The 16501-nt window shown below is 41.1% G+C and overlaps 2 protein-coding genes across 2 annotated transcripts in view; both read left to right on the top strand.

The window, feature by feature from the left end:
• Positions 1–2588: 2588 nt before the first annotated feature.
• On the top strand, positions 2589–10228 carry Xcr1 (X-C motif chemokine receptor 1). Its single transcript, XM_032911543.1, has 2 exons — positions 2589–2680; positions 6081–10228. Exons 1-2 carry the CDS (start codon positions 2665–2667, stop codon positions 7079–7081), a joined length of 1017 nt encoding a protein of 338 aa, XP_032767434.1. The 5' UTR covers positions 2589–2664; the 3' UTR covers positions 7082–10228.
• Positions 10229–10549: 321 nt separating this feature from the next.
• Fyco1 (FYVE and coiled-coil domain autophagy adaptor 1) overlaps positions 10550–16501 on the top strand; it is a 67019-nt gene continuing 61067 nt past the window's right edge. The window contains exon 1 of the mRNA XM_032911300.1: positions 10550–10651. The gene's annotated coding sequence lies outside the window, so the exon portion shown is untranslated. The remainder of the gene's footprint in view (positions 10652–16501) is intronic.

The raw sequence follows: 16501 nt of genomic DNA, 5'->3' as shown, positions 1-16501 counted from the left end.
GAACATCTGTGATTGGAGAGAAAAATTACAAGTCTCGGGTCTAAATTATCTTGAGCTACTTTGTTCCTCTTAAGAGTCACTCATTGCCTTCCATTGTGTTTGTCCTAACAGCTATCCTTATGACTATTAGATAAACCTTTTAGAAATGTACTGACAGCCTCTGGCAACTCAAAGACTAAGAAAAGCAAGCGGAGAGCAGCTGAAACCCACAGCGGAGATTTCTCTACTTTGTTGTTTTCACCAATTAACTTGATATTCTTTTTTCTCTTATTATAGAAATTTCATGACACTGTTGTCACACTAGTATTTGGGGGAACCTGATATCTATGTTCCCAGTCCACAGTCACTCATATTAATCTCCAGAATAAAATACTTTTCATTCTCTTTCAAGTGAGGGCTGGGCTTTTTGTCAACACTGTCCTCACAAACATAGTGGCATCAAATAAGTGAATTCATAAGTGATAGCTTAGAGCACCAAGAGATAATGTTCCAGGGAATCCAGATAGAAACTGTAAGGCTTCTTATAACATAGAATTCACACACACACACACACACACACACACACACACACACACACACACACACACACACACAGAGAGAGAGAGGGGGGATGAGGAAAACAACTTCATGAACAGGATCTCATAGAAAGTATAGTCTAAAATAGTTACACTCTACCTGGCATATGATTAGAAATCAAAAAGTGTTGGCTATAATTCATATACAAGCTTTGCCATAAACCCAGCAGGTGGCTTTGCTGTCTAGTTTTATGTCAACTTGATACAAGCTATGAACATCAGAGACGATGGAACCTCAGCTGAGAAAAATGCCTCTATGAAATCTAGCTGTAGACATTCCTGCAGGACATTTTCTTAATTATTGATGGATGGGAAAAGGCCCAACCCATTGTGGTTGGTGCCATTCCTGGGCTGGGGTCCTGGGTTCTATAAGAAAACAGGCTGAGCAAGTCAGAGGAATCAAGCCAGTAAGCAGCACCCCTGAATGTCTTCTGCATTAGCAGAGACCTGGACCTGGAGCTCCTGCCTCCAGGTTCCTGCCCTGACTTCCTTCAATGATGGACTATCCAGTGACAGTGTAATTCAAATAAACTATTTATTCCCCTACTTGCTTTTGGTAATGATGCTTATCACAGCAATGATAGCGCTAAGACAGTGGCATTACCTGTACTACCAGCATGTAGGAGAGAGAGGCGGTGCTAGCAGAGAATGAAGGTCCCTTTTGCTAGTTCTTAGCCTCATAGATAAAGGAGCTTAAGAAAACTTGAGAACAGTTTTAGGGTTTGAGAGAAAAAAGACAGCAGGGCAGCAGCATTGTAGTTTCCAGGGAGACAGAACACCATGCTATTTGAGTTAGAGATCAGGAAGGCAGGCAGTCTCAGCAATAAAAGTTGGCAAGAAGCTGCAGGGGAGGGGGGAGGAATCTTTAGAGAAAAAAAAAGTGAGGATGTCCAGAGGGAAGTGAAAAGAAGCTGGAAACCCTTTCCTCCTTTTGCAATAAAAAGTGGGAAATAGTATGTTTGCACTGCATATTATGCTGTATAGAAGTCACCGTGAAAGTCCTTTACCTAACTATCCCTGATCCTGGACACCAAGAGCTAAGACTTTCTTAAATCAAGCAGCAAATTCAATGAGTACAGATTGAAATCTGGAGCGTTTGGGGATTTTTAAGATTTATTTACTTTTATGTACATTGGTGTTTTGGCTTGCTTGAGTGTCTGTGGGAGGGTGCCAGATCCCCTGGAACTGGAGTTACCGCTAGTTGTGAGCTGTCATGTGGTACTGGAAATGGAACCAGGTCCTCTGGAGGGCAACCAGAGCTCTTAACTGCTAAACCATCTCTTAAGCAAAACTTGGAGGTTTAAACTCAAGCAACACAGCTGACAGTCTGGGTATCCAAGATTGTTTCACAAAGAATGAACAACCTGGTGCAATGCTTCAGTTTCTCTTACAGTTGTCCTTTGGTAGAGCCCAAACAGAAGTTGTAGTACTTGAGTTGACACGTTTTGGTACGTTCCTGTGTATCATGCAGATTCAATCTGAAACCAGAGACCCCTGTGAATTCACCACAAAGTTGGGCCTAAATACCATCCCTAGAGCTCCCAACACAGCAGCAGTACCTTTGATTTGGGGGTTATTTGTTTTGGATGTTTAGACAGGGTCTCACTGTGGCCCAGTCTGGCCTTCAGCCTACTGTACAGATAGGTTTGCCTTAAATTCTGATCCTCTTACCTCTATCTCCTAAATTCTGAGATTAGGAATGAACCGCCACACCTAGAAAGCAGCACTGCCTTTGATGTGACAATGTGACCACATCAGGTCTCATTTTACATGGGATTGCAGCTCATTCAGAGCCATGCATCCTGTTGAAGTTGGTTGGACCAAAAGATCCCCAATCCACGACTAAAGAGTATTTTAGAGCTTTAAAGTTTGGACTAGAGAGCAGTTCATACTGAAACCAAACATAAGGAAACACTTAAAAAAAAAACTTTAGCTCCAAAACTCCATCCTTAATGAAGAGGAAGTTTGAGGCCAGCCTAGACAACTTAATAGAACCTGAATCAATCAGAGGGTTGTTGCCCATATGAAGCTCTAGCACTAGAAGGGGAGAACAAAGGAAGCACAAAACATACAGACTTGAAAACGTGACATGGACTCAGACTCAGGTGAGTTCCTTTGCATACGTTGCAAACTTACACTTTCTTCTTCTTTTAATAGCCAGCATCAGGGTTCTGAAGCTTTGGTGAGCACCAGAACCACTTAACGAGCTAACAAACCCTAAGAGTTCTGAGGCTTGACTCTGAGATTCAGATTCCTTTTATCTGGGCTTTCCCACGAATCTGTACTTCTAGAGAAGGCAATCTATGTACCTTTCCTTGAATAGAACAGGTATATGTTTTCCTTGCTGAAAGAAATGGAGGGGGTTGACTCCAAGTTGCTATGCAAGTTATTATTTTTGATGGCTGAATAATTTAAAACTGTGGCTCTCAACCTAAATTATCTCTAAAACTAAATTCACTCCCCTAGAATTGAGATAAATCATGGGGATGGTGAGGACGGAGGGCAATGGAAAAATGGAAGCCAAATCCCTATTATATGTTAACATAAAAATAACAACTTCATTTTAAGGAATACAAGCAATTTTCTCTGTGCCAAGTATGAGTGACCATGACCCAGTGTGTGGAGTAAAGTTATCATGAAAGACCTGATGTACTGGGGACAAAGATACATGATGTTTTACTTTTTGAGACAAAGTCTCACATAATCCAGATTGACCTCAAATTCACTGTGTTACTGAGGATGGCCTTGAACTCTTGATTCTCCTGGAAAACGCAAATACAGCAAGCTTTTACATGAACCTTTATAGTCACAGAACAAGAGCGTCATAAACTAAGGTCTTGACTAAATATATGACTGTATCCTTAGGAAGGCAGCTACAGAAGGACATAGAGATTTCCTATACACATCTGTTTGAGATGGTGTGGCCTTCTCAACATAACATACATGCTCAACCCATGGTTGAGCTATTATATCAAATACAGATGGATGCTAATAGAAAATGGCTATTACAACACAACAGATAACTTTTTTATTTGCACCATTCTGTCTCTCCACAATCACAAAACCCTAGTAAGGCAAGGACGAAGAGTCTTAAGGCTCTAATATACAGAAAACTTCAGTTCACTATTTAGGGAACTAGAATTTGCCACCTGTCTCCTTGGAATCCCAAGTTTTCCTAGCACAAAACAGGATTACCTCCAAATTTTCCATGAAAATGGAATGGTTTTGTGAATATCCAATACCATTTTTGCTTCTAACTTGTTGAAAGCTTGTATTGAGAAAGGATGTTAAACATTGACAAATACTTTTGTGCATTTAACAAAAAAAGATAATGTAGGCTTTATTTTTGTTCTGTCAATATGGTGACCTAAATTGTTTAACATTAGAATATTTATGCAACTTTATGCTTCTAGGACAAACTTATTTAGTCATGTTATAATATGTTCTAAAATATATTACTGGGGCCAGAGACATGGCCAGGAGACAAAGTTGCTTGCTACCAAGCCTCGTGGCCTGAGTTCTATCCCAAGGAGAAAAACAGTTTCGCAGGCTGTCCTTTGACCCCCAAATGCATACCATGGCAAATAGGTGATGCGTATACTCATAAACTCAAATAAATAGTTTGGAAAGAATATTTGTGTTGAGGTAAAGCTGTATGTCAGTTGGTGGAGCATTTATCTAAAGTGGACAAAGTTCTGGATTTAGTCCCCAGCAGTGACTAAGGCTGTGGTGACACAGGTCTTGAATCTTGGCAGTTTCAAAGTAGAACCAGGAGGATCAGAAGTCAAGAGCCTTGGCTTATAATGAGTTTGAGACCAACCTGTTTCAAAAAATAGAAAGAGAATTTTTGTGGCTGTATTCATGAAGAATATTAGGCTGCAGTTTTTGTTTATTGTAAATTTTTCATCTGATTTGGGAATCGTGGGTATACTCGCCTTATAAAGCAAGTTGAAGGGAATATTTATATAAGATTGGTGTTATTTTTTTTCCTCAAACATTTGAAAAAATTCCTAACACTAAGCTATGCCTCCCTTTCATGAGGCAGCACTTCAAATATCAATTCAGTTCTTTCAGATATCACTAGCACATTTATGGTTCAAAGATAATCATTTGAGCAAGATATATGGGCAAAATCTGGAACTTTCTTTTTTCCCTTCTGTTATTTACACCTCTCACTTTCTAGTAGTTTTAGTTGCCCTAAATCTGGTTATCTGGTTCTTCAAAACAGAAAAACAATTCACTATCTGTCTAGCTTATTTCATTTAACACAATGATCTCAAATTGCATTCATTTTCCAGCAAATGACTTAATTTTCTTTATGAGTAAAACTCCATTGCAAAGCATTTAACTAGGGACTTACTTGACAGTTTAGAGAGTTAGTCCATCATGGTGGAAGTAGACAGGCATGATATTGGAGTTATAGCTGAGAGTTTTACATTCTGACTTACAGACAGCACTCAGAGAAAGGGAGGACAAACAGAGACAGAGAGGAACAGAGACAGAGGACAGAAACAGAGAGACAGAGAGACAGGAAGAATGAGAGGCTGGGCCTAACTTGTGCTTTCAAAAACTCAAACCCTACTCCCAGTGACACATCAACTCCAATAAAACCATACCTCCTAATTCTTTGAAACTCTTCCACTAACTGGTGTCTGAGCATTCAACTATGTGACCCTATAGGGCCATTCTCATTCAAACCACCAGAGTATACAAGCCACTTTTTTTCTTTATCATTTCATCAGTTGAGAGATAACCTTTGGCTTATTCTGAATAGTGTCATAAGAAACATAGATGTTCAGGTATCTCTGCGTCATATAGACTTAGAGACCTTTGGGTATATACCCAGGAGTGGATCATGTGGTGAAAGAACATCTATAATGATTTCCATGGTGTTAAACCACTTTACATCCTCCTAGCAGCAATAATGGTTCCTCTTTTCCCACATCCTCACCACCATTTGTTGTTTTCACAATAACAGGCACTCTTGACTTGAGGGATAAAATATCCGTATGGTTTTAATTTTCATTACTCTCATCCCTAAAGATGCTAAATACCCTTTATGGCTTTGGTCATTTGCACTTCATCTTTTGAGAATTGTCTTTCATTTCATATTAGACTATTTATTGATGGAGTTGTTTGAGTTTTAAAATTTAGTTTTTAAAATTCTTTATATATTCTATTATTAACCTTCTGTCAAATGCAAACTTAGCAAAGATTTTCCTCCCATTCTATAGACCATCTCTTCATCTGATTGCTTCATTTGCTATGCAGAAGCTTTTTTGTGACTGATGTAAATCAATGCTGTGTGTCCTTGGTCGAGAAAGTCTATCTACAGGGGGAAAAAGTTCCTTAATGACTTTATGTAGTGGCCCAATTCTCAATCTTGTTATAAATCGCTCACCAGTGGAATATGGCCCATGGACTTTACTTTTTTGCAGCATGGATCATCATTATGATCTGTATTCCAGCCATGTGGATTTAAACCCAACGTGTCTATCATTTCAGATGCTCTCAGTACACCTGCCTCCTGGGTCCAGATGGAGTCCTCTACAGTCTTTGATTATGATAAATCGAATCTTCTATGTGACAACAATGTCATCTTCTTTTCCATCATCTTCACCATTGTCCTGTACTCTCTGGTATTTCTCCTCAGCCTTGTGGGTAACAGCCTGGTTTTGTGGGTCTTGGTGAAGTATGAGAATCTAGAGTCACTCACCAATGTCTTCATCCTCAACCTGTGTCTCTCAGACCTCATGTTCTCCTGCCTACTGCCCGTGTTGATCTCAGCACAATGGGGGTGGTTTCTAGGTGACTTCTTCTGCAAGTTCATCAACATGATCTTCTGCATCAGCCTCTACAGCAGCATCTTCTTCCTTACCATCATGACAATCCACCGATACATGTCTGTAGTGAGCCCTATCTCCTCTCTGGGCATCTATACCCTCCGCTGCCGCATGCTGGTGACCACATCTGTGTGGGCAGCCAGTATCCTGTTCTCCATCCCTGATACTGTCTTCCACAAAGTGATTTCCTTAAAATGTGACTTTTCTGAACGTCATGGGTTGTTGGCCTCAGTCTACCAGCACAACATCCTCTTCCTCCTCTCCATGGGGATAATCCTGTTCTGCTATGTACAGATTCTCAGGACCTTGTTTCGCTCAAGATCCAGACAGAGACACCGAACGGTCAGGCTCATCTTCACCATCGTGGTAGCATACTTCCTCAGCTGGGCTCCTTACAACATCGTTCTCTTCCTGAAAACTGAAGTCATCCAGCTGAGCTGTGAGGGAAGGCAGCAGCTGGACTTTGCTATGATCATCTGTCGCAATTTGGCCTTCTCCCACTGCTGCTTCAATCCAGTGCTTTATGTCTTTGTTGGGGTCAAGTTCCGCAGACACCTAAAACGTCTCCTCCAGCAGGTCTGGCTGTGCCCAAAGACATCCAATCCTGTTCCATTCTCCTACTCCCCTGGTACCTTTACATATGAGGGCCCCTCTTTCTACTGAGAAGAGAGGATGGGCACATGGAGATGACTAGGTGAGCTGAAGGAAGACAAGAAGAAGTGAATCAGGAAGGAAAATATAACAGTGGAGATACCAGCATTGACTACAGAGGTGTGGAGGAAAGACATGATAGCTCTGGGAAAGTGGCTTCCAGCTGGGCAATTCAAAGCAACACTTCCTGATGAAGCAACACTTCATCATTCATTCTTTTACTCAGACATAGATTGCTTATCAGTGATTGGTCAAAAGATCCTAAATGGAAGGATTTCTGGACTTGAAGTTAATAGTATGTGCTAACTTTGAAGTCAGGTTGCTGGCACATAGGGTTGTCCCAAACTATTTTTTTTCCACCTTGGTGATTGCTGACTCTGTGGTTCTTAGCAGCTACTGAAGAAAACAGTCTCTTCAGGACAAGAATAATCACATCTTCAAATAAGTACAGTCACAATGAAGTCTAGACCATAAAATCCCACTAAAATGAAGATAGTACTGTATTCCGGCAACAGCTGCTAACACATAAACTGGCTTTTAAACATTTATCTCATAACTGAAGGAATGAATGCAAAATGTGTTACTGTCTACACTAAGTAATTATTTGGACAATACAAAGAAGAATAAGATATTGTTGCTAACTTCCAGTTGACACCAATCCATCCAAGAAGATCCAGATAAAAAAGTCTACTTAACAGAGGCATTCAAGTTGAATATTCCTCTGTCATTTCATCTCTTCCAAATTGAGAAAGATTATTTCCTTCCATCTGGATAATAGTACCAGCTTCCCCCTTTTAACCAAGTACTGCATTCCCTTTCCCTAAGTTCACAGAGCCAGGTCCTGTGGATGCTGCGTTTCCAGGATCTCTCCAGCTTATTCTCATGATCACATACCCGTGACTTCACCTCTACAATGCTCTCTATTCCACAGTGTCTTCCTTTTGCTTCTTTTTTTCCTCTGTTCCTTCTCCAGGAAGCTGCATGCCTGAGATTTTTCTTTTATTTACAGCTTCTCTGTCTGGAGTTTTTCTTTGAAGCTTTAATAAATTGTCCTCAAGCTTCTTTCTGAGTTACTTCTTAAATTCTTTTATTAATGAAACTAATAACCCAAAAAGAGGACCCAGATTTCCCTGGTAATATAAGGTGACTCCATCAGGATGCTCCAGAATTTCAGATAACATTATTACCTTTGGGAAGTTTAGACTGTTATGTCTGCATCCAGGGCCAGAGACAGAACTCAAATCCTGTTCTTTCAACCAAAAATAAATAAAAACATATAACAGTAGATTTTGAAGAATTAATGAAAAAGTTAAAAGCCATAAAACAGCTATGGTTTACCCAGAAGAAGTAACTTTCAAGTGGATAGAGAGATGGCTCAGCAGTTAAGAGCACTGCTATTCCTCCAGAGGGCCTAAGTTCAGTTCCCTAAGCCCACATGGTAGCTCACAACCATTTTTAACTCCAGTTCCACGGGAATCCATTGCCCTCTTCTGGCCTCCTTTCCTTTGTAAACAAAGATGAACATTTCATATATCTGACAATGTGCTGGTTAGAGATGCCTCAGGAACCTTCTACTTCATCCTACCTTATATCCTGTCCATTAGCCAGGTGAACTTGGAATTCCTTTATGTCTCCAAGACTCAATCTCATCTTTGAAGAGCAGAAATCTCTATAGCACAGACCTGTGTTGAGTTTTAAACGTGATGCTCTATAGGTTTTTGGTTTTGGTTAGGGTGTGACATACTAGGTTTTAAATATATACAACCATCTACTGCACAATATTTTGGTCAAAGTTGGATCACATATGACTGTGGTCCCTTAAGACTAAATCATCTAGTGATGTCATAGTCATCTTAATTTGTCTAACTATACCCCAGATGAATTGTCTAAGAAATTCTCAAAAATGCATCATTATCCTTAAATAACTCATGATTGTTGGAGGCCTGTCTTCCTCTTTTCTGTAAACTTATTTGGGGTCTAGGTTTCAACAAGGGTATTTGAAATCTTTCTTATAGGAACAGGACTGAGGATGAGGGTTCAGAGACAACAGAGTCATGTGACTAATCCTGGTAAATCAGACTCTGGAGACCAGCATCAGGGTGTAGATCTGAGTTTATTGCCCAGCACATTAGCTTATAGAGAGTGTTTGAGCAATCCCAAGCCTCTAAATCCTTGGCCAGTCATAGCTCACCACATCTCAGCTCCAATAAAAGCTGAGATTGAGGAGGTAACTCAGAGAGGGGTTGGGGGAAGCATCATCACCTATTGGGACGTCCATGAACACTCAGAAGCAACCGCACTGTCCTGGCCTTAGTTCCTTTTTGCTTTCTTACTGGTGTTCTGGAGCCATCTTAGATCTAATGCTATGTACGGTAGATCAGGACTCTTCAAGTTGTCACAGGAGCCTGTGGCGCTGTGTGCTCTCCATCCCACATTTTTTCTTCACAAGGTTGTCTTCCACATCCCCCACACTCTCATCCTTAAACACCCCAAAGCTGTTCAGACTGTGGTAAGAGCAAGTTTTTCTTAGTTCACTATATTGATCAATCTTCATTTCTGATGTCACTTCCTCCCACTTCTCCCCTTTTTTGTTTTCCTTTGTTAACAGAAAAGGGAATCATTTCTGTTCACGAGGTTCCTTTTTATCCCCATCTACAAACTGCCAACTCCATCAAGTTAATGTTGTCTCGTATACCTCTAGTATAAAATATGAAATTAACTAAAAAGATTTATTTTTCCTTCCTGTATGAATATATCCTGAAAACCTGGAATGCTTTAGTCTGGCAGATGCCACTATTTTGCAAAAGTACACAGGCATTTCTAGCTAAAATGGCAAAAAGTAAGGCAGAGTGAGAGGCCAGTCAGAGTTAAGGAGCAGAACCTAATCACGGGCTGACATTCCTACGTACTGTCCCATTTCTTTAGCATGTTCATCGATACTGGACTCGGAATGCAGTGTTCTTTCATCTAGCTTTAGGGTGCTTTGCAACTCAGCAACAAGGAAACACAGGGCTGAGGAAGCTAAACATGATAAGTAGTTCATTAGCACATATTTTCAAACACTGATTTTTAATTCTTTGTTAATGAGGGGAATCAAAAACTGAGAACTTAGGTCCAGCAATACACACTAAGTTCAGTTTTTTAGTTAGATAAATAAAAATTAACAACACAAAGATACTAATGAGAATATTTTCACATTGGAGGATTTATGAATCAAGCACATTATTTTATATTTATAACTCATGCACAGTCCAAAGCTAATCAGCCACATTGCAAGTACTTAATAACTGTAGACAACAACACTAGATCAGGTTTCCAAACACGACTTCCGCGTATGCAAAGCCTAGTAGGTTTCCAGGAAGTGGCGTCACGTCGTGAAGCATGCCGGGAGTCGTAGTTATTGTCCATCGGCCAGTTGCACCCTATGGGAGTTGTAGGCCACCTGTGAAGCATACCGGGAGTCGTAGTCCGCGCGCGCTCTGGGTGTACTGGGCGCTTCATGGCCGCCGGCACTGCGCTTGGCTACTCTTCCGCTCGGCCCTAGAAAGTTTCGTTTCTGCCCAGCGGTGGACCCACGAGCGTGTAAGTGCCGCGGGCGCCCAGACAGACATCGGGGACACTGGGGCCGTTCTGGACGCCGACGCTGAGGCTTCGAGGGGGCGTGGGTTGTCACCTGTTGCTGAGGCTGTCCCCTCCCACACAGGGCGCCTGCCGCCGCGGGGTTGGCTCCAATACCTAGGCTGTCTGTGGGGCCGTAGAAAGACCCTCAATACTGTCCCAAGATCTGAGCCGGCCGAGGGGGGTCACCCTGTGGAACCTCACGATGAAGCCGCCCTGTGAGGCGGAGCTTCGGCAGTTCTCCTGAAACCCTAGCACAGGAGCCAAACCCTAAAGTTCTCGCGGGCAGTGGGGCTTAATCCTTAGAAAGCCAAAACCTCCTCTCTGCCTGATTCCTTACGCCCCTTCGATCCAGGGAACACAGTCTGTGCCTTTTTGTGTCTTCGCTGACTTTACCCACTGCCCTTGTGCTCAGATAGTTCAAGGTAGCTCTGCGGTGAAGTTTCTGGAAACACTTGTAAGACAGCTTAGTGTATCTGGTGTGGTAGTTTGACCTCTTGGCACCCAGGCTTGGGCTACGGATGGGGGACGGGGCGGGGGCGACATCCTATTTTCATAAAAGAAGAGAACATGTGGTTGACACTTCAGCCAAGGTAGCTTCCTAGTAATGCTATGATTCTTTGTGCCACTCTTCAGTGTCCCCACTGCTGTCTCCTGCAGAAAAACAGCACTTGTTTCTTTCTGTCCCTGTGCTTGTTTGACTTACCACAGGTGGTTTCCTTTCTAGACAGAAATGGGTCAGGGGCTTTTAGGAGCAGAGGATCAGGACTTAATCTACTTACAGCCTCTCTCTGCAATGGTGGTCTGAAGCAGGTTAATTCCTCTGCCATCTGCTTGCTGCTGTTGCTGGATGGGGGGAAGGGAGCTATAGGTTTCTGCTTTTAGTTTTGCAACCTTCTGGCTGCCCTCTCTGTCTATGACAACCAGTTCTACTGTGTTGAAATGCAAAATACTGATTATGGGCCAGGATTGTTATCGTGGAAATCTGCAGAGTGCTGACTGTCATCCTCCTTTCACTAAAAGGATCTGAAAAAAACTATAGCTTTAGGAGACAGAATTTATCTGCTATTGTTTGTTTAGTGTTCATCTTTGTGTACCACTTCTTGAAAATTGTTTATTAAGAAAATAGATAACATATACAGAGCCTTGCAGTACTGTGTGTGTTCTTAATTTTTTTTTTTTTTTTTTTTTTGTAATTGGTTTTGTAACTTGGAAATGGTCTCAGGTTCCTTTGCCCCTTAGCCAGCAGGTGTTTAGCCCAGTCCTTTGGAGGAGGATAAAAGACACCACTTGTAATAGCAAAATCATCAATAACATCTGGTGACCTTGACTTCTGTTAGTCTTTGAGCCTGGAGGCCTGCTGCCTCCAGAACACAGAATACTCAAGAAATGTCAGTCCTTATTCCTAGCTTCCCTTTACAGGGAAGGGTTGGCTGACAGGTCACCTCTGATTTCTGGAGATTTCAAAAACAAGATAAAACTCAAGATGGTTGTAGCAGTATGAGCTAGAGGAAGCGTGTTGACTATCTATGATCTCATGCCGGGAGCCACTGGGAACTCAAGAGTTAAGGGCCACATTCACTACAAGCATCCCCCAGGCAGCAGAAAGGGTCATAACTAGGGTTTGTAACCCCAGAAGTACCTGTAAGCAGAGGCCAGTTGTCTGTGGCTATGTTGACATCTGGTCACCTAAGTGGCTGTTGTATTCTGCTTCTCCCAAGCAACATTTGAACCTCAATTTGAACAGTTATTGTGGGGTAGAAATTGGGGTGTTACTGTGAGTTTACACATGGAAAAACACTGTCTACTTTCTAGTTACTTTTTGATGGATCACTAGAATTAACTGAAGTGTCTGTACTCTCCTAGGAGCATGGTTCTGGCCATGCTCAGTTGGACAAGAGGAATATTATCATCCACTTTCTAACATTGGAGCCATTTAGTTAGCCTGGTGGTTATAGTGGCCACCAATGGTCCTTTTTGTTCATAAGACTCTCTGTCATTGGAACAGCACTGAAGGCCCATTTTCCTTTGGTCCAAGTTGCAGTGTCAAGAAGAGGGTATTTGCACATTGTGGTTTAGAGGAAAGGTGTAGAAGAATCTGTGGTGTGAATACTGTACTGTGGCCTGGTGATTGGTTTCAGTATCTGTGGGCTGACCTAGCCAACCAGTAGCCTGAGGTACTGAACCTTTGGCCTGAGGCAGGACATCACATTTGGGATTTCTTAGCATCCAAAGAACTTGGCCCAAAAGAACCATCCAAGCAAACTTTTTGTATGCTTGGAGCTAGACCAAGAACAAGTTCCCAGAAAGATTCAGTATAAATCTGGACAGTTGAACCAGAGATGGTCAAGTGAAATGAAGCTGTAATGGATTTGCTGAAGCTATATCCCTGGACAACCAAAGATTTAGTCAAGAACACATAGAAGATCCTTTCTTAGCTATTTTAGCCATTGAGACTATCTATTTTTCCCTTCCTCCTTTTTTCAACCACAGTTCTTAATCTTCATGTGAAAGAAGATAGAGGTTCACCTCCCCAACACTGTACCTAAAAAACAAGATGGAAAGTGGTCAGATAACCTGAAGTGAACTAAATGTACATGGAGTCTCATCTAGTCATGCCATGATCCTTATCACATTATTTGTTGAATAATAAAGTACATATAGCAGTCTAAAAGCCTGAACAGGGTACTAGTAAGGGAAAGTGTCTTGTCCATTCCTCCTAGCTCAAGCTTCAACCACCCTGGGTCTTGAGCTTATTCTGTTTCTATCATGCTTCTCCCTGGGCACATACCAGAAACCTGACTCTAGATACCACCCTATCTCAGTTTGCCTGGTTGATATTGTCAGATCCACACATCAGGGAATGGAAAATGACTCTGGGGAAATGTGTTACCTGTTAGGCTACCACAACAAAATGCCACAAATTAAGCTTAAGCAACAGTTCTAAAGTCCTAGATAAAGGCTTGACTGGTCCTGAGGCCTCAGCTGACCTGCATCTGGATGCTTTCTCACTGTATTTACATATCCATAGTGTTTTGTGTCTTCATAGTTCCCCTTACAGAAACACAAATCAGATTGGATCAGAACCTATCATCAAAACTTCATTTAATCTCAGATATCTTTCTACTAAAGATCTGTCTTCAAATATAACCAGTTTTTGAGGTCTGGAGGTAAGGCTTCAACCTAAGACCAGGAGGTAGTCATAACACTGCTCCTAACCAAAAGGTTTGGTTACAGAAGGCTAGTGGTCTAGTGTACTGATTATTGTTATGGATCAAATGAAGATTTATGAGGAAGACTTCCCTAGAGAACAAACTGTGATACACACTTCTTTCTGTCTAAAATAAGACCAGAAAGACTAGAGGAATTAGGGCAAGGTTCAGGGAGCATGACACAGATCTTGGTCTTGATAAAGGGCTATTCCAAGGTAGTCCATACCAACACAACTAAGAAAGGATTAATGGAAAATCCTGTCACCCCAGAAATGGGACCTTATGTAACAGACTAAGATGTGAACGACAGGTCTTATAGAAATCCCCTCAGCACTAAAAACACAGCTCTGTCTATACAGTCTAAGGTAGAGGACATATTCATCATTCATCACTGAATTATGTTATTCCACTCACTCTTGGAATTGTACCTCTGTAAGAGTCTGACAGTAAAGACAATCTTCACAGTTACATTTTTAATGCACATAGTTTGTGCTCAATGAAGAAACATTTTTAAATCGAAGAAATAGAACTTTTTCCAATTTTATATTTTAGTTTTGAGACTATAATATAATATAATTACAATATTTCTCCCCCTTTCCTCCCCCCAAACCTTTTCCTATACTCCTCTTTGCTCTCTTTCAACTTCATGACCTCTTTTTTCACTAAGTGTTACATCAAATATATGTTCCTAAATATTACCTGCTCAGTGTGAATGTTACTCATGAATGTTTTCAGGGCTGACCATTTGATATTGAAGGACAAATTGGTGTGCTGTTCCCTGGGGAAGACTATTTTTTCCACTCAGCATTCTCTAGTTGCCTGTAGTTCTTTGTGTAGAGTTGAGGCTTCATGGACTTTAGCATGTCCACTTTGACATGTTTTTTGTTGTTCTTGTTCAGCTCATAGTTAGGCAGACATGTTGATAAAGCTATCGTTGTCACTTCTACTTCACTAGGAGACAGTCTCACAGCAAACTCCTGGATCCCCTGCCTCCTAGAATCTTTCCACCCCCTCTTCTGCCATGTACTCTGAGCCTTACATTCAGGAGTTGTTTTGTTGATGTATCCATTGAGACTGAGACTGCCTTTTGGTTGGTTGTGGTTTTCTGTAGTGGTCTCCATCTATTAGAAAGAAAAGTTTCCTTGATGAGGGGTTAAGACTACTCTTATCGGGGTTGGGGATTTAGCTAAGTGGTAGAGCGTTTGCCTAGGAAGCGCAAGGCCCTGGGTTCGGTCCCCAGCTCCGAAAAAAAAAAAAAAGAAAAAAAAAAAAAAAAAAAAGACTACTCTTATCGCTAAGTATAAGGACAAATTGTTTAGATTGCTGAAAGTTTACCCATGTTTCCACTATTTGAAAGATTTTTATTATTTACCTTTTGGCATATTTTAATTCCTCAAGGTTGTTTGGTTTATGTACTGGGGATCTATATTCTGTCTCATTCTTTTGGCAAGTAACTTACTGAGGATTCTTCATATACCTGAACTGTACTAGGTGCTGGGGAAATAGGAACAGTAATGGATTACAGAATAAGTAGGAAAAACAATAATTAAAGTACAGTAATATAAAATGTCTAAGAGCCATAGGAGAATATGACTAGGTACTCAGCATTTCATCCTAGATAAAAGTAATACTTTTATAAAACAATGTGTATAATCTCTTTTCTTCTTTGCCAGGAAGTTGGATAGCTTAAAGCATTTGGATAGGCTTAAATATAAGACTGAGTCGTTGGCAAGAAAGACTATAGCTACATGTATGGAACCTCCAGTGTTTTCTGAATTAGGGGAGTAATCTGCTCAAGAGTAGCTGTCAGGGAAGACTTCATCATTCTAGAAGTTATATAGCAACATAAAAAGGAAGTTGACCATGGTATGAAGAGTAAACGTGCCCCTTTCTGTGTCTTTCCTTGTTCATAAGGCCCCAGGTCAAGGTTATAGAACTCAGAGTCCACAGGAGCAGTATCTTCCAGATGGCCATGTTCCCCCCAGGGAACTTTGGTGTTCTTCCTCTGAGGTGACTGCCCAAAGTGTAGCCTGTTAAAATAGCCAAATTACAGTTATGAAGTAGCAGTGAAATAATTTCATGGTTTGGTTCACTACAACAAGAACTGTATTAAACAATGGTTCTTCCCAGTGAACTAGACTGTCGGGGAGGGCGGCAATGGGGGGGGTGGGGAGGGGAACACCCATAAGGAAGGGGGAGGGAAGGATGTTTGCCCGAAACCGGAAAGGGAATAACACTTGAAATGTACATAAGAAATACTCAAGTTAAAAAAAAAAAAAAAAAAAAAAAAAAAAAAAAAAAAAAACAATGGTTCTTACTTAACCTATGGGTTGCATCCCCTTGTGGGGTCAACTGACCCTTTTACAGGGATCACCTAAGACTGTCAGAAAACATATATTTACATTATGATTCATAACTAGCAAAATTACAGTTATGAATTAGCAACAAAAATAATTTTATGGTTGGGGGTTATCAAACATGAAGAACTATATTAAAGGGTTGCATCATTAGGAAGGTTGAAGACCAATGGTATTAAATGGTCACAGAATTAGGAAGCACTGTCATAGACTCTGGAAAAATCAGCATGTGGAATCAGTGACCT

This window comes from Rattus rattus, chromosome 8 (genome assembly GCF_011064425.1).
Source record: "Rattus rattus isolate New Zealand chromosome 8, Rrattus_CSIRO_v1, whole genome shotgun sequence".
Classification (NCBI taxonomy): Eukaryota; Metazoa; Chordata; class Mammalia; order Rodentia; family Muridae; genus Rattus; species Rattus rattus.
Note: the sequence above shows the minus strand (reverse complement) of the source record. Positions and strands in the feature narration are given on the sequence as shown.